This window comes from Cygnus olor, chromosome 3 (genome assembly GCF_009769625.2).
Source record: "Cygnus olor isolate bCygOlo1 chromosome 3, bCygOlo1.pri.v2, whole genome shotgun sequence".
Classification (NCBI taxonomy): Eukaryota; Metazoa; Chordata; class Aves; order Anseriformes; family Anatidae; genus Cygnus; species Cygnus olor.
This window is the reverse complement of record NC_049171.1, coordinates 47,470,513-47,493,130: the sequence shown is the minus strand read 5'-3', so window position 1 is coordinate 47,493,130 and position 22,618 is coordinate 47,470,513. Positions and strand designations below refer to the sequence as shown.

Sequence of the window (22,618 nt, the reverse complement as noted above, 5' to 3'; positions counted from 1 at the left end):
CCCTGCCATAGGCAGGGACGCCACCCGCTAGATTAGGTTGGCCAAGGCCCCATCCAGCCTGGCCTTGAACACCTCCAGGGATGGGGCATCCACAGCTTGGCAAAAAATGCTCAGCATCTCTGAAAAACAAGTGGTCCCTTTTAATCCAATTAACTTGGGTTTTGTGCTTCAAGTAGGCACACTGGGAATGTTGGCAGCGTTCTGTTAGATTCAATGAAATGCTGTTTAATTACTGTTTGTGATCTCTGATTATGTTGAAATAGAAACTAAGTTGTTCTTCCACGCTTCAGACTGGATTTAAATATTTTACAAAGGAAGTTGGCTATGCAGTTTGAAGGCTTATGTCAAATGCTATCTCAATCACTAATGTTTTAATAATGGATTTATCCATTCCCGTATGGCTGTGCCACCCGCAGCATGCTGAAAATCTGGTTTTGTAGCAGTCCAAATGGGTCTGTCTCATCAGAATATATCAGTATTAATTTAACTGCAAATATATCCCAGAAATAACATGGATTTATTACCAAAAATACTTGGTTTTGATCACAGTTGCCTGGATTATGTTGCCTCAGGAACTATCGCTGTAGACCTGTAGAATTAACTTAATAAGATTATTGTCATTCAGGTCTTTGAGGTACTGAACAATTCTCGTGTGTGTAAATGGCTTCACTGTATTTATAAAGGTTGTTCACCTTTTAAAACCGAAGGCTGTGTTCCATTAATTTGCTGAATTAGATTCTTTTGAAAGAAAGTAAAAGCAATATAATGATGGTAATACGAACAACAGAAACTTTTTGAAAAGGGAAAGATGCTGACTGAATTTTGGTTATGAAAATGAGTACTTGTTACAGATTTATTAATTTAGTAAATTTTATGTATACTTAAAGCTTCTGTGTTTTTTTTTTCTTTCAGTTGCTTTTGCCAAGAATAAGCTACTTGACACTGGTAACAGACAAAGTGAAGAAACATTTTCAGAAAGTTATGAGACAAGAAGAAATTAATGAAATATGGTTTGAATATGAAGGTACACCACTGAAGTGGTGAGTTTAACTTTGTACCTTTACTCAATTTATTTTGTAAAGAGATATCAAGTTTAGCACAGTGTCAGCACTTTCCCTGAGCTAACCACTTCAATGGGTTTCAAAGAAGGCAGAGGAGGAGAAGGGTAGGAAAAACGTTGTTCAACATTAAACATTCTTCATTTTTTCCCCCAAACATACTTTTAATTATTCTGCTTGTACTTAACTGTATATATAAAGACAGAGGCGGTGCTGCACCGGTTGATTTTTGGATTTTGTTCTAGTTGTTACCGTAACATGAAACAGCTGCATTTTTGGCTTCACTATTTCTTGCTGTAGAATCACCAAAGAAATCTTTGTTTAGCTTATTCTGCATTCTTAAGACACATGCTAACACAAAAGTATTATTTCTGGAGTCTGAATACAAACAGGATTTTCTGCTTACAGATAAAATGTGTAAGCTTCACTTTTCACTGGTGTGACAAGTGCTTGTGCTTTAAAACAGATAAAAATCATGCTGACGCGTAGGCTCTTGTCTGTTTAGCTTTATCGAAATAATTGCTGTTAATTCTATTTTTGTTCTGTTGTGTGGTCTATAACAAATATGTCCCTTTCTGAAGGGCTAGAAAACCAGACTGCCATTGTTTAATGTAATTAGTTTTTATAAGTACTGTATGTCAGATTTTTTTTTCCTATTTCTGCTACAAGTTCTGAAGAAAACATTCTGAGAGCTGCAGTGTTGGCTGGGCTCTGTATACATAGTGTCAGTTCTCCAGCAAGTACTTAGTATTTTGAATCTCTTTTAATTTCCTGTATCATAATAGGAAAGAGAACTAACAGTGACTGTTCTAGCTTCTTGAAATTGGGTAGAAAAGATTAAAACTGATTATTTTTTTTAATTTCTACATGAATTTAGTGTGTGTTATCCTGTGATTAGCAAGCGTTATTACATCGTTAGTGCGTTTAGACTTGGTGGTGCAGGAATTTCCTTCTAGTCTTTTGTTTCTTTGAAACTAAACTACTGTAAACTTTGAAAAAGTGTTGTTTTGTTTTATTCAGAAAAGCATAAAAACTAGCTTTTTTCACATTTTCATAACTGGCTGGTAAAACCAGCTTTAGACATCTTTGTAAAATGTTTGGAATTTAACAATAATTGGTTTCTTTGGGTTCCATAAGCAATCTTGAGTTGTGATGGTTACTGTCTAACAGCAAGGTACCAAGTTGGTCCCGGCGTGTTCATAACCTTAGGTAGGTAATGACAGGTAACCTTAAAAATTTTCACTGAAGCTGTCTGCAACAGGAAAGAAAGGCTTTTTATTTCAGCCAAAATTAGCTCTGTGTTTTCATGTTTTCAGGTACCAGGATAATTTAATTAAAAAATAATAATAATTGCAGTTATGGAATATAATTATAGAATAAGAATATAATTGATAATTTTAGAATTAGGTAGAGTTAGTAAACTAAAGGAATGTTGAAGTGAAAATAATATAATTATTATCTCCTGTGCTGTGATCATTTAAAAATAAGCATGTGTTGCCAGGAGCAGCTCCATTGATTTCTGTAGAATTGCTTTCCTCAGGAAAATTTTATCTGCAAACCATTCTTTTAGAATGTGGTAATCCCATGAGTAGCTGAAGTTTATTCCATGGAAGACAGAAATATCAGAATGGAGAATTAGATGGAGTTAGTTTGTAGAGAAAAAATAGCAGGTGATTAATGCTTGGTTTCTTTAACTTCTGCATTCAGAATCCAACAGAACTTGATTGTAGCATTTCTTATTCTAATTACTTGGTTTACACCATATGGTCATACTTCTTGCAATCTGTGCTGTTTCATACCTGACTGGGATATAGTGCATGTCTTTCTAGCTGCAGCTCTTCTGTTTTGCAGTGAGTCTGGAATAAGTCTGAAACAGTTTCAACTTCATTCTCAGAAGCACTCAGAACAAACTTCTGGAAGAGGGTGCTGCTCTCCAGGCCCGGAGTTGCATGGGGTGCCTGGGACCTCGCACCAAGGTTGTTAGGGGTAGGGGAAGATGGGTTCGTGTGTGCTGATGGAGGGTCTGTGTTGCCAGCTTAAGGAGTTGCAGGGATTGGTCAGCAGACTGCATAGCAGCAGAGATTACAAAAAGGAAATGGATCAAATCTTCTCAGACACGGTGCAGTTACATGAGATTAAACCAATAACTACACTGAAGAGGGTGCAGGCAGAATCTGTGTTTATTGGATTTGGAAAATAGTCTCCCAAGATGGGAAAGAGCTAGACTCTGCTTGTCAAAAAGTTTCAGATAAGCCTCCCCAGACAGCGAGTGAGGTTGGCAGATGGAGGCGGGGCTCCATCCACTGTAGGAGGGAGTCTCTAAACACTATCACTGCTTCCTTTCATTGTGGATGTGCTGTTCAGGTCACTCTGATCCTTCCTTTGGAGCTTCCAGCCCCTTGTCTGCAACAGCAGGTGGTGAAGGAGCCTGGATTTTCCTGCAAGAGGAAAATCAGGCCTCTGATTTTCCCAACGTTGTTAGTCTCCATTCACCACTCCAATGACTCATCTTCTGTGCAGATGGGAGTACAGGCTCTTATCTCTGCAAGGCCTTGGTGAAGATGCCATCAATCTTTCATCTTTCCAGTCCACTGGCCTCTTCTTGCAGCTCAGATGGGTGACAGCTCCTCCATCAACACATGCTTCCTGTGGGCAGGGACATCACCTTTGCTTGCCCCAGCCCTCAGGAGAGGTCCCAAGCACTCCTGGCAGCTTAAACCTGGGGAGCTGCATCTTTCCCCAGGAGCTCAGCCTGAGTGGAGGCCTCTGATAGAGGTAGTTTCTTCAGTGGGTGCTGGGGGAGGGCATCCTGTACTTTATTACTATCCTTGAGCACTTGCGCATGACTTAGCAGAGTGTCTGTCACCCTTTCTGTGAATTGTGCTCTAGGCTTGGCAGTTGCATGGGTGTCTCTCTAGTACCAACTGAACGGGTGCTTGACCCTGCCTGGTCAGGAATTGCCTGAAGACAAAAGGCCAAAGCACCATTTGATGAGGAATAGCTGGAATATTGTTTGAAAACGGTAGAGTTTGCTTAGAAGAAGTGTGTGTTTCTTACTGAGTGCTAAAGAACAAGGTGAGAATATTTATTTTTCTATGCAGGCATTGTTTCCCTCAATGACATACACATTAGTTCACAGAAATACCCAAACACAAGATGCGGGGCTCTTGATACGTATAATACCCCAGTTCTGAAGCATAGGATATCTGGTTTTTGGTTTTGTCCTGGATTTTATCAGTTTGTGTGATGCAAATCTTAGTGAATTACCACTAAAAATTATTCTGGTATGAAAACCACCTGCCAACTCATGCTGTCTTACTCTATTCCTGTAAATACTGTCCTGGGTCCAGAAACAAGTTTTTAGAGGAGTAGTCATTCATTGTCCTTACTACCCATCTATCACTTTCAAAAGGTTTTTATGTTCTTGAAGCTGTGTTTTCCAGGGCACCTCTCACACCTTGAAACCACCTTCTGTGTAATAACAAAAGCAGTAATAAATTGACAGTGGCTGGAAGTCAGTGCTGTTATACATTTATAGATTGAATACTTTGCAGAACCAATCATTATTCCATCAATTCTTTTCTTTAAACAAGGCTAGTGGTCTCTTAGACGTTTTCTCTTTGTTATTTCCTCCCTTTTACCTCTGAGAAAGTTATAGACAGTCTGCCTGTCCTTGGCTTCCACTTCAGTTGACACCAGTTTGATTTCAACAGTTTAGTTGGTTGGGTTGTTTGTTTTTCTAATATTACCTTTGTGGGCTGGATGTTTCCTTTAGCTGCTGTCCTGTTTATTTTCTGTTTTCTTTGGCAGAGGCAAGTCTTTAAAGGCCTGGGTTTGTGGATTATTATTTTTAAATTTTCTTGGTTACTGTAGGTTCTAGAAAGCATTTGCTTGTTTCTTTAATTATAGTGAATATTTTTCAAATAGAAGTTCAGAAACAGCATTGAAGCAGTACCACTGGAAGCAAGACGTAATGAGGGAATACTAGCCCTTGGCACAAGGTAGATGTGCCCTTAAGAACAGGGTGAGGGAATGTTACTCTTTTTCATTATATCTACAAATAGACAAGTCCTCTTCTATTCCCAATTTCCCTCTTTGTGCTTCCCTTAATCCTCTATTCTGGTCAAGAAAACATTTTATTATGAAGGATATATTAAAAAAAAATAGTTTTGGTATTATATGGAGTGCTATTGTTTCCAGACGCTTAAAAAATGCTTGTAACTATATATCAAAAGTAAGCGAAATACAGTGTTATGTACTGTAAGGCATTACTTAAGGCTTCTCTTGGCTTCAGATTAAATGCCAGCATGAACTGGAGTTCTGTACCAGGGGAAGTCTTACCTGTCAGGACTGCTTTACTCCTGCTGTGAACCTTACGCTTAATGGAAGGCTACACTTCCGAATAGAAAGTGATTTCTCTCCTGGTCTACTGTCATCATGAATCTCGGGTGTTCAGCTGTGGCGCAAAGAGAATTTAGCACTTGCCTCTTTCAAAATAAAAGCATATCAGCTGTGCAAAACACAAGCATTTTACTGAGGAAAGCTTGAGTACATTAACTTTATTTTGTAATCTGTGCTGGGTGGAAGATACAGATGTAGGCCAAGAATGGTTTGGTGTCTTTTTTGTAGCTATTTTGTTGTATAAATTGAAAGTTATTTTTCATGTAAATATAATTGTCAAAGAAAATCTGACTTTCGTTAAGTAGTTCACCTGGAAAACCACTCTAGCTGAAACCCTGCGGAAGAACTTAAGACAGGATCGACAGTTAGTAGTAAAATGTCCTTGAGCGCTAGCACTGAGTCTGGATAAATGTGGATACGCATTGTTTGTATTCTTTTGCCCATTGTAAGGGGAAGACGGTTATAGATCCTTTTTTGATATACTCTCCTATTCTCTTAAAAAGTTCTGAATGAATAAGTACAAGAATCATGCCGTTATTTTTTTTTTTTTTTAATTTTGCTGTTAAGTGTCTTTGTCGTAGTTTTTGGTCTCACCAGTAGAGGGTATTAAAGCACTGTTTGTGTGAGGGTTTAGCGACTCAGGAAATGAGCTCAACACAGGTGCTTTCAGAGCAATACCCTCTCTGTTACTGTTTTTACGGATTTTTGAATCTTATATTCTTGCTTGGCTCTGCATTCCGTGTTCAGTCCTATTTAATTCAGTGGACCTACTGAGTTTACAGCTAAGTGTGTGCTTATCTCTTTGTAGGATCAAAAAACTAAAGGCTTTTTCAGTTTAAGACTTTTTGAAAGATAATGGAGCTTTTTAAAATGCCTTTGGAAGCTTTGTGTATGTAATATACATGACTTACATTGCTGGAGACTCTGTCCCCTTGAAATTCATTAGAAGATAAAAGTTTACATTTGGAGGGAGCAGCTTCTTTGTAGTTGTCCTTTAGTTCAGAACACCACTGAAATAGGAAAAAATAAAACCAAACAAAGTGTAATTAATGTTTTTCATCCCCGTAATTTGATAGGTTAGTGAAGGTGAAGAGATCATCTTGATCAACCCACTTTTTAGCCCTTCTACATGTCATTTTAAAATTCTAATGCTTATCCTCTATGATGACATCAGGCAGGTGGGAGAGGGAAGAAATGTTAAAAGTCAGTATGGTATAAACTTCTTATGTCTTTACAGTGTCTGAACATGTCAACTCTGTCAGACCAACTAGTCCCGCTCTTGTTGAGCGTTATGATTGAAAATGCTGTTTTGAAGGATTCCGCAGAGCAGCTGTAGGCTGGTTATGCTGTTGCAAAGCTAACAGTGTTTTGTGGGCACAGCTTAGAGATCACTGGTTTAGATACTTAGTCTGTGAATTCCAGGCTTGATTCTGCTGTAAACTTTAAGTCAGTTATACCTGCCTGTATAATTTTTCTGAATAATAGTACATGTTAAGTCTAGGAGGAAAACAGCTAATTAAGTTATGTAAATACAGGCAAGCAAACTGTTATATGTAGAATAAATATAAAAGCTGTGCATTTAATTTAATACCTTTTCATTTTCTAGGCATTACCCGATTGGTTTGCTCTTTGATCTCCATGCATCAAATACAGCCCTTCCTTGGAACATCACAGTGCATTTCAAGGTAAAATTGAAATACACCTTAGGTTAAGATTAATTGAGCATAAGATTACATGAGAATTGAAAACTAGGAAAAAAATTCATAATTATTCTTATTTTACAAGGAGGAAGATGGTAGGACTTTTTGAAGAGGAGAGTGTGCATTCTTTAGGAATCATCTCATTTTTTTTTGTAAATCTCCACCTATTTTCCCTGAGACTGTATGTGCCTTCAAATTACCTTCTTTTGAAAATGATTCTGTTATGATCTGAAAATCCAAAATAGTTTTTCAAGATAAGTTATGAGATCGTCGGTACAGTTGAGTTGATAAAAGGGAAGAACTTGCCATAATGTTTTTAATTCAATCATCTCAAGTTGACTCAGGATTCAGGAGATTGAGAAGTGCTCATCCCTTTAGGCACATTACCATAGATGTGAGATACTGCAGAAATCCTTGAAGTCAGTGAGTGCTATCATTCTTTGAAGTTGTACTTCATGTGTGTCCCCTTTAGAGAACTGAGTGAAATTTTTGGTCGTGTGACATTGCTTTGATTACACATTGTAAAACCATTAGGTATGACTTAATAGCACTACTGATCTTTGCTCAGAAGAGTACTTGTGCAGGGTTAGATCTGGTGCGGTATTCTTTCTCTGACGTGCATTGAGAAGGTGATGTCAGGTATGTTTTGAAGTCAAAACCACAAGCAGAAATCACGGTATCTAACTGTGAAACATTATTCTTTTTGTTGTACTATAGAGAAAATGCAATAGGAAAACTGATCCAAAAGAAAACACTAGGTTAACGGGCTTTACTGTGTGAGATTTGAGATGAAATGAAAAGCATACTGGGAAGCAGTTATGCTGAATGTTCTTGTTCAAACTATTCCTCTATTGAAGGTGTTTCAGGAAAGATCTTGCAAACAGGAGTAGTCTGATTCTTTTTGGAAGTATGTGTCCTTATAATATGTGCTTCTGTGTGTTGAAACTTAAAAATGAGTGAGTTAATGAATCTGAAGACGGGGATGTTTTTGGAACCATTATAATTGTTAAACTTCTGATATATGCCAAAGAGGTGAGATGAAGAAACTTTCAAATTGTTTTGAAGAAACTGCAGGGTGGCTAGTTTCATAGATTGTGATTTGATTGTTGCACGTTCTGGGAGCTCTGGAAGATAAACTGCGACAAGAAAATGTTGCCGTCCCAAAGCAGAGCTGTCTTGAGAAACAAATTGCACCACCACAGTGATTTTCAGTTTCATGTAGTAATGTAAACTGACCTTAAATGTCCCTATATTGCTGTTTGCCAAGACATCAGCTAATTTAAGTTTGTCTCAAAGGTGTACGTTAAAGATCAACAGAAATAGTTTACTGCTAAGGAAGTGTTATTTTAAAAGCTGATGTAATTTAGTTTTTAAAAATATATAACACCTTGGATTAAGCACCTGCTTAATCTCTCTTCCTGTTTTTGATGTAATTTGAAAGTTTATTTAAATTAACCCACCTTAATGCTTAAAATGAAAACAAAATTGAAATGTATCAAAGTATGTCAAAATGTTAAAGACACTTTCATGTGTTATAATTCCTTACAGTTTAAATAGTTTAGGTGTGGGATTGCTACCTGGATTATTGTTTTCATTTGTGTTTAGTTACTCTTCAAAGAGACATATATTTTATTTAACTTTATTAAATAGTATTAGATTTTTCTAGGCTTTAATTTTTGCTGTCATGGCTTTCTCCTTTCTTTTACAAAAGTATACAGTCTACAACAGATAGCTCAAGAACATCAGTAAAGAGTGTTTTTTAACTTTTTGCTTTCCTATCAGTTTTATTTGTTTAAAGTTAAAGACCTGACGAGAAAAGATGACAAACTTTTTTGTTCAGCAGAGTTTTGAAAGTTGACAGAAACCTATGGTTTTCCTCATGGGTATGATATGCAGTCCAAATAAAGAACGCAATTATTGTTTGTACTTAGGAAGCAATTTATTCATATCTACTTCTGGTATGCAATAAAACATTCATTTGTGCAAAACAGCATTCATTTATATCTCTAGTATGAAGTTGAAATGTAGTTGCCTTAAATAGTCATAGATGAATGAACTTGAGCAGAGTGCTAAGGTCCGTGAGAATTGTGAGAAGACGTAGTCTGGGAAGTTGCTTTTGTTACTGAGGTGTGGCTTTGTGGGAAAGAGGGAAACTTTATCCCTTCCTGTTAAGTCCATCTCATGGAACCCTGCAGCATGCTTAGCGCTGTTCCTGTTCTCAGCAGGCTAGCCAGCTCTCCAGATTTTGGGCAATTGGCAGGAGGTGATGAACTGCTCTGGAAATGCTAGTGCTATAGGAGGAGGGAAATCAGATATGCCAGGTGAAAGGCTAACATTTTTCCTCTGCTGAAACCCTTACCTGCTGACCCCTGCTTCTCCATGCATGACCTGTTGTAGAGGAGAAGAGACTCCCATCTGGTTTTGTACAACATCAGCTGTCTTCCTTTCTTGGTTTTCTTAGTTCACAGTAGGGTCAGGTGGAGTGAAAAGGAAGTAAGTGCTTTTCCATGTATTACATAAATAAATTGTGGAGCTGCTAAGAGACATTGTGAAAGCCAGAAGTATACGTTGTGTTTTTTTGTTTTTTTTAAAAAAAAAGGCTACTGAGGGGTAACTAAACACAAACACATGGATGCTTCCCCTGCTGCTGAATATGTTTCTTGCGGTCTTTAATACCATATTAGTGGTGTAATTTTCTGTAAAATTACCCTAATGCTTACTGTCACAGTATAAACAGGTGTTTTGTGAACTAGAACTGATACATAAGTTTGGGTGGAATGGAGTTATGAAACCAGACTGTTGAAATTACCTGCTATGTTTTTGGAACAGTTTTATGTGAGAAGTTACATAGTGCTCCTGTCTGTACTTTCTTCTTTATGACTAAATTTATGCTGTAAATGTCTACTGATACGTGAAGCAAAACCACTTCAGCTTTCTAAGAAAATCCCAGTCAACCCATAATAACTGTTCTTTTAAAGATACTGAACTTGGAGGGAGTAGGACATCAGTAATGAGAATACTTGAATTAACGCTGCCTATGGGATCTGTTAAAACTTTTTGCAGATCTCATCCTTGCATAGCCAGAGGTGGCTACCAGCTTGCTTACAGTTGTCTCTTTCTTCAGGGAGCTGAGTCAAGTTGTTTACATTTCACTTCTATTTCCCAAATAGGCAAGTAGAATTCAAAAACAAACAAACAAAAGAGCATGTGTTATATATTTAAATACGTTTTTTTTCCTCTGTGTCCTAACTTGTATCAGTGGGGATGCCATATTTTTTGTTGGTAGTCTCATGTGTGTGAAATAGTTTGCTACGTCCCTAAATAGATGTAGCAGTGTTTTCTGAGTTGGAGTTTCTACGCTCAGTTTTTTCAGCTTCTACTCATAAAACTGAATAGAAATGTGCCAGTATTTTTCCTCTACAGGAAAGAGACAGCACTGAAATCATAAGAATGTTTTCCAGTCTTCCAGTGGTTTATCCTTTAGAAGCTGGGAAAACGAATCATCCTATACCTTTGTACTACTTTCCTCTAGCTTAGCTAGTTGTGATAAGTTTCAGATATCTCCTTGCTATTCTGCAGACCACACTGTGTATGTTCTCTGGAACACCCCCCCAAGGAGTGACATTCTCTGTCATTTGAAATTTGTTGGAGGAAAGTCAGCATGTTGATAGAAAAACTCGTATATTTAAAAAATAAAACAAAAAACAAAACCAAAAATAAACCTGCAGTTCAACACTTAGACACATGTAACAAAATAGTTCTTATATTTGTTGTTTTCTCAAAGTTAGCTAAACTTTAAGCTTTAAACTGAAAGTCAGTTTCTAGGTTCCTGTATTACTTGGCTTTAGGTACATTCATTGTTTTATCTTTTTTGAGGGATGCCAGTGTCTTGCTTTAAATTTTACCACGTAAAGAACTTTTTTGATCTTGAAGTGTACTATTTCTGACTGTTTTTTTTTTTTCTGGATTTGTTACCAGCATTTACTTTATTTGAGCAAGTTAGTTAAACTTCTAAAAGTATTTTACAGGCTTTTACAGATGTCAGCTGGCAACTAACAATCCCAGTAATGTGTTCCATTCATCTTGGAACCCAATATGCTTAAATACTCAGCTTTGTAGGAGAGAAAGGGAGTGAGCTCTGCTCTGGAAAGAGCTTTTATTTCTTTTCTGTCCTCTTTAATGGCTTTATGTGTCATTCTCATATAAGAAACAAGCTTTATCTACATCCTTAGATTTCTAGTCAACTGTGTCCATTAGTCCTAGGTAACAATAGCACTCTTTTTGCAAGTCAGGCAGCAGCCCGTGTATACTTTCAAGGAAAAAGGTATTGGCAGTCTTCTTTTCCCATTACATTCCTGTTTTTGCAAGATAATTCATCCTTTTGATTCCAGAGTCTGGGTTTGCTATCATAAAGAGAAGCCACTGTATGAAATGCTCAGCCTAGAGAAGAGAAGACTTGGGTGGGGAGGTAAATGCTTGTAAATACCTGATAGGATGATGCAAGGAGGATGGAGCCATGTTCTTGTCAATGGTGCCCTGTGTCAGGGCAGGAGGCAACGGGCACAAATTGGAACACAAGGGGTTCTCTCTGAACATCAGGAGACAATTCTTTGTTGTGAGGGTGACTGAGCACTGGAACAGGTTGCCCAGAGAGGTTGTGGAGAGCTACAGAACTGGTCTTGGGCAAGCAGCTCTGGGTGTCCCTGCTTGAGCAGGGGGTTGGACCACATGGCCTCCGGAGATCCCTTCCGATCTTATGATTATGTGATTATCTTGTGATTACGAAATTCCATTATTTAATTCCTAACTCTATTCAATAACCTAATGAAGGGGCAGCTATTGTTCTTGTCCTTCAGAATTCCCTTCAAGTAAGGCCATTCCCAACTCTTTCATATTGCCAGCTGTTAGTAGTTTTTAGATATTTTGAGTTCCCATAGTCTGAAGCAGTCTTTCTTTTTTTTTTCCTGATTTTTGTGGAGGAGGGAAGGTATAGGTTTCTCCAGCAATATATTGCTCCTATTGCGACTTGTTAACTGTGTTGTAAAAGCCTTTGAAAAATACCCCATTATATGTATTTTTAAAAAGGTTTTGATAGGCCTCAGAAAAACTTTTCTAAATAGCCAATTTGTACCGGGTTAAGAGAAAAGGTCCTCTTGTGCAATAACAGATGAGAAATAAAGTATAAAAGTATGTGGCAAGCCCATGTTACAAAGGGGAGTACTAATGATGCCACTCTGATTTGGTTCTGGGGGTTTGTGCTGTTCGGCACAGTCATAAGCAGCTATGAAAAGGGGATGAATAAGGAAGGGATAAAACAAGATGGGTTTTTAGACACTTGAAAACTAAAGATGGCAAACTTGTGATACTGAATGCTTGTATTATAGGATGGCAATTGATACTGTCAATAGAAGAAAAATCAGGGAAAGAACAACTCTACAGTATGTCAACACCATGATATTAGTTAATATCCAAAGGGATCTGTTTTGTACCTGAACAAGATTTAGTACTATAGTTTCCTAATAAATGAATTAGGAAAGGTAGTTAGCATTTACTGAGAAAAAAATTGCCTCAGGAATGCTAATTCAACATCTGCAATGTTGCCTGTAGTGCACCATTTGTAATTAAATGGATATGGAGTCACATCACATGATGTAGCAATAGACATATGTATTGGGTAAAACTGGAGTTGACAAGGATTTCCAGCATCTTTGAGGAAAAATGTTTGTAAATGGCATATATGCTATAATTCTTGTATGTGGGTGATGATAATTGGAGGAAATATTTTTCAAAGACCTACATAAAAATGTGTGTTAAACTTTCAATGAGAGTTGATAGGAATTGCTAGAGAGTAGAATGTGCACTTGAAAGCATGTTAAAAACTCTTCATTTCCTGAATTTGGGAGGTAAGGGCCTAAATATACCCACTGATGTATTTAAATGTATTTATCAAGTTGAGGTTGAGTGATTTAGAGTAACTTCTGGTTTTACAGAAAATTGTTCAGCTTTAATTTTTTTGGAACATTTTTCACTGCACAGCATTTCTTTTCATCCATGAGAGAATGGATATTATCTTTAATAAGTGGAAGATCCCAGTGTGCTTCTGTTGTATAAATATAAACCAGATTAAAATATTCTTTTATTCCTCATCTTCTAAGGTCCATGATATATTTATTTCTCTTGATCTTTCTCTTTGTAGAATTTTCCAGAAAAGGATCTTCTACACTGCCATTCTAAGGATGTGATTGAAGCTCATTTTATGGCTTGCATAAAAGAAGCAGATGCTTTAAAGCACAAAAGTCAAGTCATCAATGAGATGCAAAAAAAGGATCATAAGCAACTGTGGATGGGGTTACAGAATGGTAATACACTGCATCAAATATTAATTATATTTAGGACTAGCATGATAATAATTTTCGTCATGATACCAGTTTAAGTAATGTCATGGAAAAGAGCTCTTTTTTTTAAAACTAAAAAAAATAAATCAGTAATGTGATAATCCAAATGTAGCTTGAGATATTCAGTTTCCTTGAGTTGGGTCGTGACTCTGTTTTAACAAAACAAAAACAGCAATAAAACATAACACTGTTTATTGTACTTCTGTGCAACTAGTAGTCTCTATATGGTAGACACCTGGGGTGTAAGTGGTGTTCACTATGAACTATCTTAGACTCTAAAAGAAAAAAGGGTCGTCTCCTCTAGTTTATGTTTAAGGATTGTCACTGATAGACAATACATATAGACTTTCAAAATTTGCCTAGTAGATTAATAACTTTACTCCCTCCACCCACGCCAAATTTAATTTTTTATTCTGGTATTACTGTTGCTTTTGCAAAGATCTTGCATAGATCAGAATTGACTTGGAAAAATCAGCGATATAATTCAGAACAGAATGTTAAAATGTTCTTCCATTGAACAGAGGGCATTGTAATGCAAAACATAACATTTTTTTGTTTTCCCTGTCTATTTGTACTTGTCATAGTTCTTAGCGGCATATAAGTTGAAAAGCTATGTAAATATTTCAGAAACTGCTAGCTGGAAAGGGTGGTAACATATGAAAATGTGGTTTCCTGATCTCCTGAGTTGTTGTATTGTTACTGGTAATTTTATCTTATGGAAGCTGTAAGTGTGAAGATGTTTAACTCTGTTAAGATACGAAACAGTTAAAATTAAACTCTTCCCATGTGTTTATAAGGAAAATTAAACAGAACAGGAGAAGCTGTGAATGCAAGAAGACTTGAGGCATATGTTTGCTTTAGACATGAGATGTCACATGAGTTTGGGTTTAGTGTGCTTATTTAATGAATATGTGGGTTTTCTATTTCTTTTTTGTTGTTAAGCAGTGCTGCCTTTAATGGTAAAGTAATGAATTATTACTCCTGTAATAATTTTGAAGTCTGAGTGTTTATTAGAAACTCTGGTCTCTAATTGACCTTATTGGGGGAGAATTATAAATTGAGGGGTTATCTTTATTTGATATTTGACTGGTAAGATTTAGAGGGATGCAGTAAATATGTACAAAATTTACTGGATACAAATTTGCATTTTATCTGGTTCAGTTCAAAATACTTAGTTGGACTGCTTGAGGGATTGTTTTGTATAGATTATTAGTCAGCAAACTGACTGACAATATATCCACTCTTGTGAATTAACAGTAAATAGTGGAGTTCTGGTCCACCAGGAGCCAGAATCCTTGTAAAGGGAGATGTTTCCCTAAAGCTTACATTGTTACAAATCAATTTAAACCGTGTTTTTAATAATTTTGCAAGAAAACTGTGTTCTGCTGTAATAGTATTAGTCTTGTAAGCAGTTTAGTTTGAGAGAAGCAAAATGCTGTGTCAGCATAATTTTGTTTTCTATATCGAAAATAATTAGCTTTATTGGGAAATGAAGCCCCGCGACTTAGTCCTGATATTCATGTTTCCAGGAGTGCACTACATGTGCTCTTTTTATTAATGTTTGTTACAATTAAAACTGCAAGACCTCTAACATGTGAGTGAATTATGTTAGCGGCAGAACAGATGAGTACACAAAGAAATGGTATGAGTTAAGGTTTTTTTTTTTACTTAAGTAGAAATTATAGAACCTCTAATGCACACCCTCAATATGTAAGGTAAGAGAACAGGTCTGTAACGTGTTTTTTCTGTACTCATCTGAGGCTCTATCTTTTAGCTGATTGTTTGTCTGTCTTCAGTTCTAGGCAAACAGAATTTTTGGTTAAGAACAGAGGCTGCCTGGCATGGTTGATTTCAGGAAGGTTTCACTGTATTTAATGAGAAATCGCACCTGTGGAATCTGACACCTAAATGTGAAGTTTAAACAATCTTTTGAATACTTTCAAATGCTAATTTTAATTTCTCAGCTCTTCATAAAAGAGAAACAAGAAAAGCTTGTGAAACCAAGAAAATTCTTTTTAAGCATGGTGTATCTTTCAGTATGTTTTTATAGGCTTTCGTTTGAGATGCAATAATTTTACAGCTCTTTGTGAAACAAGAATGAATGACCACAAAAAAGAAAAGAAAGTAGCATTTGCGATAACTGCCTTGTAAGTAATGGTACATCTGCAGGCTTTTTTTCCTCTCAAACTTCAAACAATTTTCTTCAGTTCTCGAATAAAGGAAGTGTTATTTCAGTTTAATGAATTATGGTAATACTTACGGGGTTGGAACTAGTTGATCCTTAAGGTCCCTTCCGATCCAAACCATTCTTTATGTTACTTTAGTATTAAACTCGCTTTGGGGAAAAAATCATTTTTGCTTGTTTGGAGAAATGTAACTACTAATTACAAGTATAATTTGATAAAAATGTCTCTGAGGAGAAGGAAGTACTTGAGCAGGTAGCATGAAAAGCTTTTCAGTTGCCTATAGATGCCTTATAGGGGAAGGGCTGTGACAAGGGAAAATCTTGTGCTGGTAACAGCTGATAAGTATTCATAAAACCCTTTATGTCCCTCCTCCCACTGTTTCTGGTTTTGTATTGATCTTCTATGAAATCAGGCATATAAACATACTTTTCTGCCTATTGGTTGTGCTGTGGTTTTGCTTTTTACTCAAACTTCAGTTCATAGAATCACAGAATGGTTTGGGCTGGAAGGGACCTTAAAGACCACCCAGCTCCAACCCCCGTGCCATGGGTAGGGACACCTCCCACTAGACCAGGTTGCTCTGGTGTTGTTAGTTGATTTTCGTCCATAATATCTATGTCATAACCAGAGCACTTCTTTGGAATGGGTACATCTGTGCTGTCCTAATTTTGATCAGCATTGTGGATGCCTGAATGTGGTAGGGAAGCAATAAAGCAGGGTATGTAGCTATACTGTCCTCTGCTCCTTTGTCAGAATTGTTAAAATTCTTTGGTCAGAACTGGTGGAAAATGTTACTACTGTTCTTGCTATAATAGTGTTATGGCTGTTTTTATCGTGGATAAAGAGGATTTTCAAGTGGGTGGTTTTTTCTTCTTGTCTTTTGTGGTGGAAAAATAAAGGCTCTCTGCTTTGAAACATTAAGACTAGGCCTAGTGATGACTCAGGATCAAACATGAAATTTCCTCTGTTTTTAGAGGTAGAGCTGTATTTTTTGCATGGTTCAAAGAATTAATGTCTATAACTTCAGCATATAATAGTTCTGATAAAGGAAGGAAGGAAGGTTTTTAGGTTCAGCACAGCTGCTTTTCATCAGATGTGGAAAGACAAGCAACTATACCCTGAAGTTTTCACAGGCGTCCTTTATATCTGGTGAAGACTAGATTTGGTATTTCAGATACATGAGTGGAGGAAATAAACAGTAAAAACTCATGACCACTTTTAAGGCTTCTTTATGTATTATAAAATATAATGAAGTCATTATTTTACTGCAAATATTATGGAAAAAGAATGTAATGCTTACTCATACTGTAGGGCTTACCAAAATTTAAATGGCCATATTGAACTGTTCTTATTAAAGGAGAAAAATCCTATAAACATTCAGAATATGCAATGTTTAGTCTTTTAATTTGTGATCTTTTTTCTCACCTTAGTGACAGAATAAGGCCTGTGTTTTCTTTCATTTTTTTCTCAATCTTACATTTAAAACAGTCCTCTATTTCTTAGGGGCAGAAATCATGTTTTTCTAGGTTATCACATTCCTGTTTAGAACTGTTTTTCCAAGGAGTGATACTGTCATACATTATCAATATCTTTTTTGTTTTGCATAACCCAGTCAGGTTTGATATGCATGTTTATCCTCTTTGTAGGGAACTGGTAGTACTGATGCTGTTCTTTATCTCAATACAAGATACGCATGCATTGGTAGCAGAACAAATCTGTCATTGTAACTGGTCACTTGAAACTTAAATTAGGCAATATATACTTAGAAAATCTTCAGGAATTTAACAAGAGAATGAATGAACAAGCCATCAGTTTTTAAATCACAAAGCCATCTTTTTTTTTCTTTTTTTTGAAAAAGTCATTACGTTCCTGGGCTGGTCATTAACACTTTCTTGGTGTGCATCATTTTTTCTTAGAATTATGGTCAATACCTAGTTATTCTGGAGTTAAGGGAGCGTGACATACCCCAAATGGTGAAGGTGTTCATATTATGCAACCTGATAAAGCTGGGTTAAATGTGTTCACAGAGCTCTGCACAAAATCTGCCCAAGTCTGTGTTGGTGCTGAGCTAGGGCTAATAAACCTGACTGGATTCAGACAGGTTGGACTGGCAGAATGAATCCAAGGCTTTCCCTAGGATTTTTGGGAGCAGGTGATGTGTTTTTACTTCTTCTGATAGTGGCTTGTCACAGACTTCAGTGTTAGTTCTGTAGTGTTTACTGGCTTGTTACCCTTTCAGCAGAAATGACTAACCCAACGATGCGTGCAGATAAGGGTGCAGTATTGTGATTCTAACACACCCAAAACACCCATGAAAATGCTATTTTACTTGCCAGTGATGTAGAACTTTTTTTTTGAATGCCTCCTGCTTTCTTTGTAGCATCCCCCCTTCAAAGGATGCCATTTCCTGAGGTATGCTGAAGGACACAAGGTATATCTAAATGCCTGAGTAGACCATCTCTAAAAAGCAGACTTTGTTTTGGAAAAGAATTGTCTTTAGTTGTTGAGGGTTTTTTGCTTTACAGTGTGAAATCATTCTAAGTTACTTTCTGCCAGTAAAGTCATGGCTTTTTGTGACAGACACATTAATAAAAGGTTCACTAACAAGAAAAGCTGTATTTCAGAAAAAAAAATACTGTGGGGGAAAACAAAGCAGTTTAGAGAGCTATACAGAGATACGCCACTCCATTTTCTTGTATATAATACCTTCTTTGCCCCTGAGTACCCTGTGTAAAGTATGCAGGCTGTCTGGATTTGGAGCAGAGGGCTAGAGATAGGTAAAATTGTCAGGATTCATTTTCCATTTGACTAACCCAGGGAAGTCTAATAAGCCCTGCTGCTCGGTTTTTACACAGTCTATGAGATGTGTTTCAAAAATGGGTAACAGTTTTTTGTTTAATAATCATCAGTGCTTTCTTTTTAGCTTAAGTCACGATACCTACTGAGATCTCCTGCTTTTAGGCTGCACAGAAGGCTTAATTTAAGTAGGAAGTGTGCTTTTTCACATCTGAATAATGGAAAGAAAGTAGTCCCTCTTGGTTTTCTTCCCCTGAACTTTTTCCAGATAAATCGATGACCTAGAAATGAAGGGAGGTAGTGTTGAGGAAATAGTGCACTTAAAGTGAAACTTTTCTTAGGGAGGATGTTTAATAAGTGAAAAGAATGGTGGTAAGGTGTGGTTCCTTTGTGGAAAATAAAAGAAAAGGGGGAGGAAATGCCTTTTGGGGTCTGATAGATAACCTGAAGTATGAAATGCTGCTTTGTCATACAGCTTTCAGAAGAAGTTAACCTGCAAAACTTAAGCAATGTGCTTTGAATCTTTAACTTTAGAACACTACTTTGCTTTGAAAACTCATGGAAAAAATACAGCATGAGGGTACATGCATTAATAACACTGATCTCAGACCTAACTGTGTAATATTAGGGTAGAGATCCCCCCCTTTTTTTCCTTGGATTTAATCCATATCTTGGTTTATAATGTGGCTTATAAATTTGCTATTTTTGTAACTAGAATTTACAGTTAACGGTGCATGGGGAAGTTTCTCCTGATTGTTCTGTGCTTGTAAACACTGGTGCTGTAGTGCATGTAGGCAAGGTGGGGTGAATTAGTTTAACATACATGATAACGTACAGACCCAGGTAGCCAAACCCGAATCTCATCCTCCACAAATCTTGTACTCCACTGTACTTTACTGTTACTGCTCCTTACTTTCAAATTTTACAATCTTTACTACTTTTCTGTGGTGTTATATAGTAAAGTGCCAACTGAATGAGAATTTGGAGGATGCATAAGATTTCTTGGCAACTCATCCTATGGAGAAGCTTTTTCGAGTCATGACTTGTGCAGTTGTACAGCAAAATTATGACTACTTTAGATGTGTAAATTCATGTTCAGTGTTGTTACTTCTCTGATGTGAAGAATATTTTCACATTTCTGTAGCTAGCTTTAGCGACATTAAGCAGAGCAGTTACTAACTTCCTCTCTCTCCGTATCTGATAGTTACTCTTGTCTGAAGACAGCCTGAAAAGACAAGTAAGGTTGTTTGCCCTCTTCAGTGGTGGATTGACGTTATATGCCATGATCTGTCAAAATATGCAAGTAACCTAAAAGTCTAAAAGCAAGCGTATTTTTTAAACTGGATGGTGGCAATGTGTAAAATTGAAAACAAGAAAAACATCTTAAGTTTTAGGGATGCCATGCCAGTATTCCAAATTGTGTTCCTTTAGGGCCAGCACTAAACTGTAGTTGTCAAGAAGAGTTTAATGTGTATCTGGGTCTTCCTGAAGTCCTTGATGGTCTTGATTATCTGTTTTTGTTGTATGAGTAAAAACAGTGAGTTTAGATGGCCAAAAATCATTTAATGAGAGGTCTTTAAGTATCTGAGAAATTAGAATAACCATCTGTACATAATGTTTTTAGATAGTGCAGATGGTTTTGAAGCATTTAAAATATCAAAAAAGCTGCTTCATGGTTGAGGAATACTGCACAAAATTTAACTTCTTATAAAATTGGTTAAAATTGCTCATCAGTCAGCAGAATTACATATGTATGTGGAGTCTAGGCCTTTCTGGAAACCATACAGAAATTGAATTGATGCTACATTTTGAGAAGGCTCCTTTCTAGCTTTAGCAGTTAAACACAGTGTTTTTAAGAGCGCAAATCAGTAGAAAATACACTTAGTCTGTAGCATGGTGTTGCAGAAATGAAGATTAAACAGTGAGCTGCTTTAGCCATCGTCCCCCTGCAGAATATAGCCAGAAGGTGAAGTAATTATTCCCCTTGGCTCAGCACTAGCAAAGATGCAGTGGGAATGCTGTGTCCACCTTGGGATCCATGGAGAAAAGAAATGCTGGCAAACAGAAGAGAGTCCAGAGATGCTGCTAGGGTGACTAGGGGCTGGAGCGTATTATATTAGAAGAGACTCTGTTGTTTAGCCTGAAGAGGGGGGCTGAAGATGGATCTAATAGCAGCTTTCCACTACCTAAAGGAAGGAATTTTAGAAAAGATGGAGTCTGACTCCTCTTAGACATGCCTCCATTGGCAGTGGAGTTGGGCAAGTAGAAGAGATGGTTTTGAGTTGCGACAGGAAAAATTCTGATGGGACATAAGCAGGGGGAGTGAAAGTGGTAAAAATGTGAACCCATTGCTCAGAGAGCTTTCTAACCTTGGAGACAGTCAAAACTTGCCTGTATAAGGCCTTGAGCAAACTCACTCAACTTTTTGTTTAGGCAGCTTTATTTTAGACAGGAGCTTGTATTCCAAAGCTCAGTCTCCAAAAGCACTTCCAATCTAATTTTTCCTATGATTCCTATGATGTCCATCAGTTGGAATCTTTGTTAATATTATGGTTGGTTCTGCCCAAGTGCATCTAGCTGCACATCATTTCTGTGGTTCATATGGTTATTCTACAGTGGTGAACCACTGAGAATAGACAAGTGCTGGGTTGTTGTTTTTTTTTTGGACTCAAGAATTGGACACTTTTATATAAGCTGTAAATTGGTATTGTTTGTATGGAATTAGAGCTACAGCTCAATTCTGAGCATTTTTTAAATTGTACAACTAGATGGCTTTAATAAGCAGCCCTGAATAGTACGGAAAAAATCATGCATATATGCTAGCCTGAGGACTGCACCTACCTGTTCAATTTTTTGACTTTTTAAAAATGATATTGGAAGAAAAAAGCCCAGAATTACTATTTCCTTTTTGAATTTAAAGAATAATTTTTCCCTCATTTCTGCATTTAATTCTTTTTGTTATTTAAATAAACCTTCTCCACAACCTTTTTGACAAATATCCAGTTTTGGAGTCAGTATCCTGATAACAGTTGCATCAGTATTGAATACAGACACAAATTAATTCCTAATTATTAATATTTTTTCTTCTGATAAATTTAAAAGGTTTGTTCTTTTGACTAACTTTCTGCAGTAGGAACTTGATTTTGACTGGCCATATACTATGACCACTGATTTATTGGAAGTTACTCTAGATATAATTTGTTGTTCTGTGATAATTACCCACATTCAAGTTGTCATTTGAAGCATGACAGTACTTGAGTTTAAGGAATGACTCTAAAATATTAACATTAATGAAGACTTTTCTGAATGTCTAAAGAACCTTGCACCCATGTCTCAGCCTGAGAAAGAAGCCCATCCTTGGAAATTTCAGTCTGGACTAATCCTTACTTAAAGTTGCTTAATATTAACAGATTAACAGACAGTAGCTGCTAAACAACAACAAAGCTATTTTTTAAGTATTTTAAGCTATGACTGGAGTTACAGACAGCTTTTTAATGCAACTGTTACATATTTAGATTAATTTCAATGACTTTTAAGGTATCTCCCATTTTGCTTAACGAAGGAAACTGCAAGTCTCAAAGTATTTTCCTGTAACTGTCTTAAACTATTTTAAAGAGAACTTTTAAAGGCTTGAATAATTTCAGTGATAGATTTCTGAACACTAAATGCATATGTAGCTTGCTCTGTTTGTAAATTTTTGAGTTCTATTTAATTTGTTGCTAAGTGTATTTGTGTACTGAGACTGTTGTTATGGATGACATTGTTCTTTCGGTTCTGTCACCTCTTATTTCTATATATGTAAATACATATTTTCAAAGTTTTTTGTAGATTCTGTACATTTCTTTAGTACTGAAGACTAATATCTGGTGTTTAGATGTGTACTGACTGCTTTTCAAATAAATTAATATTTATAAACATCAGTGACAGCTGAGATTTTTCAACTGGATCTCTTTTCCATTATTTGGTTATTAACTTTCTGATCTTTCACATAAAACTCCAAGAGAAGTTTTTGTATATAACTTTAGGCAAAGATGTATAAAACTCTTGTTTAAGAAATATGATTACAGTCATCTAAAGCTTTT

At 36.6% G+C, this 22,618-nt stretch overlaps 1 protein-coding gene across 7 annotated transcripts in view; it reads left to right on the top strand.

The window, feature by feature from the left end:
• Window positions 1-22,618, top strand: part of ATG5 (autophagy related 5) — a 78,260-nt gene that overhangs the window by 5,629 nt on the left and 50,013 nt on the right. For 5 of the 7 annotated variants that reach the window (XR_005818199.1, XM_040551499.1, XM_040551500.1 and 2 more), the window contains exons 3-5: window positions 913-1,040; window positions 7,066-7,144; window positions 13,356-13,518. Coding sequence is in view for 6 of the 7 variants with exons in the window: in XM_040551499.1 (XP_040407433.1) it covers window positions 913-1,040; window positions 7,066-7,144; window positions 13,356-13,518 (370 nt within the window). In the remaining variant the exon portion in view is untranslated. The other 2 variants (XM_040551503.1, XM_040551504.1) reach the window with 2 other exon arrangements.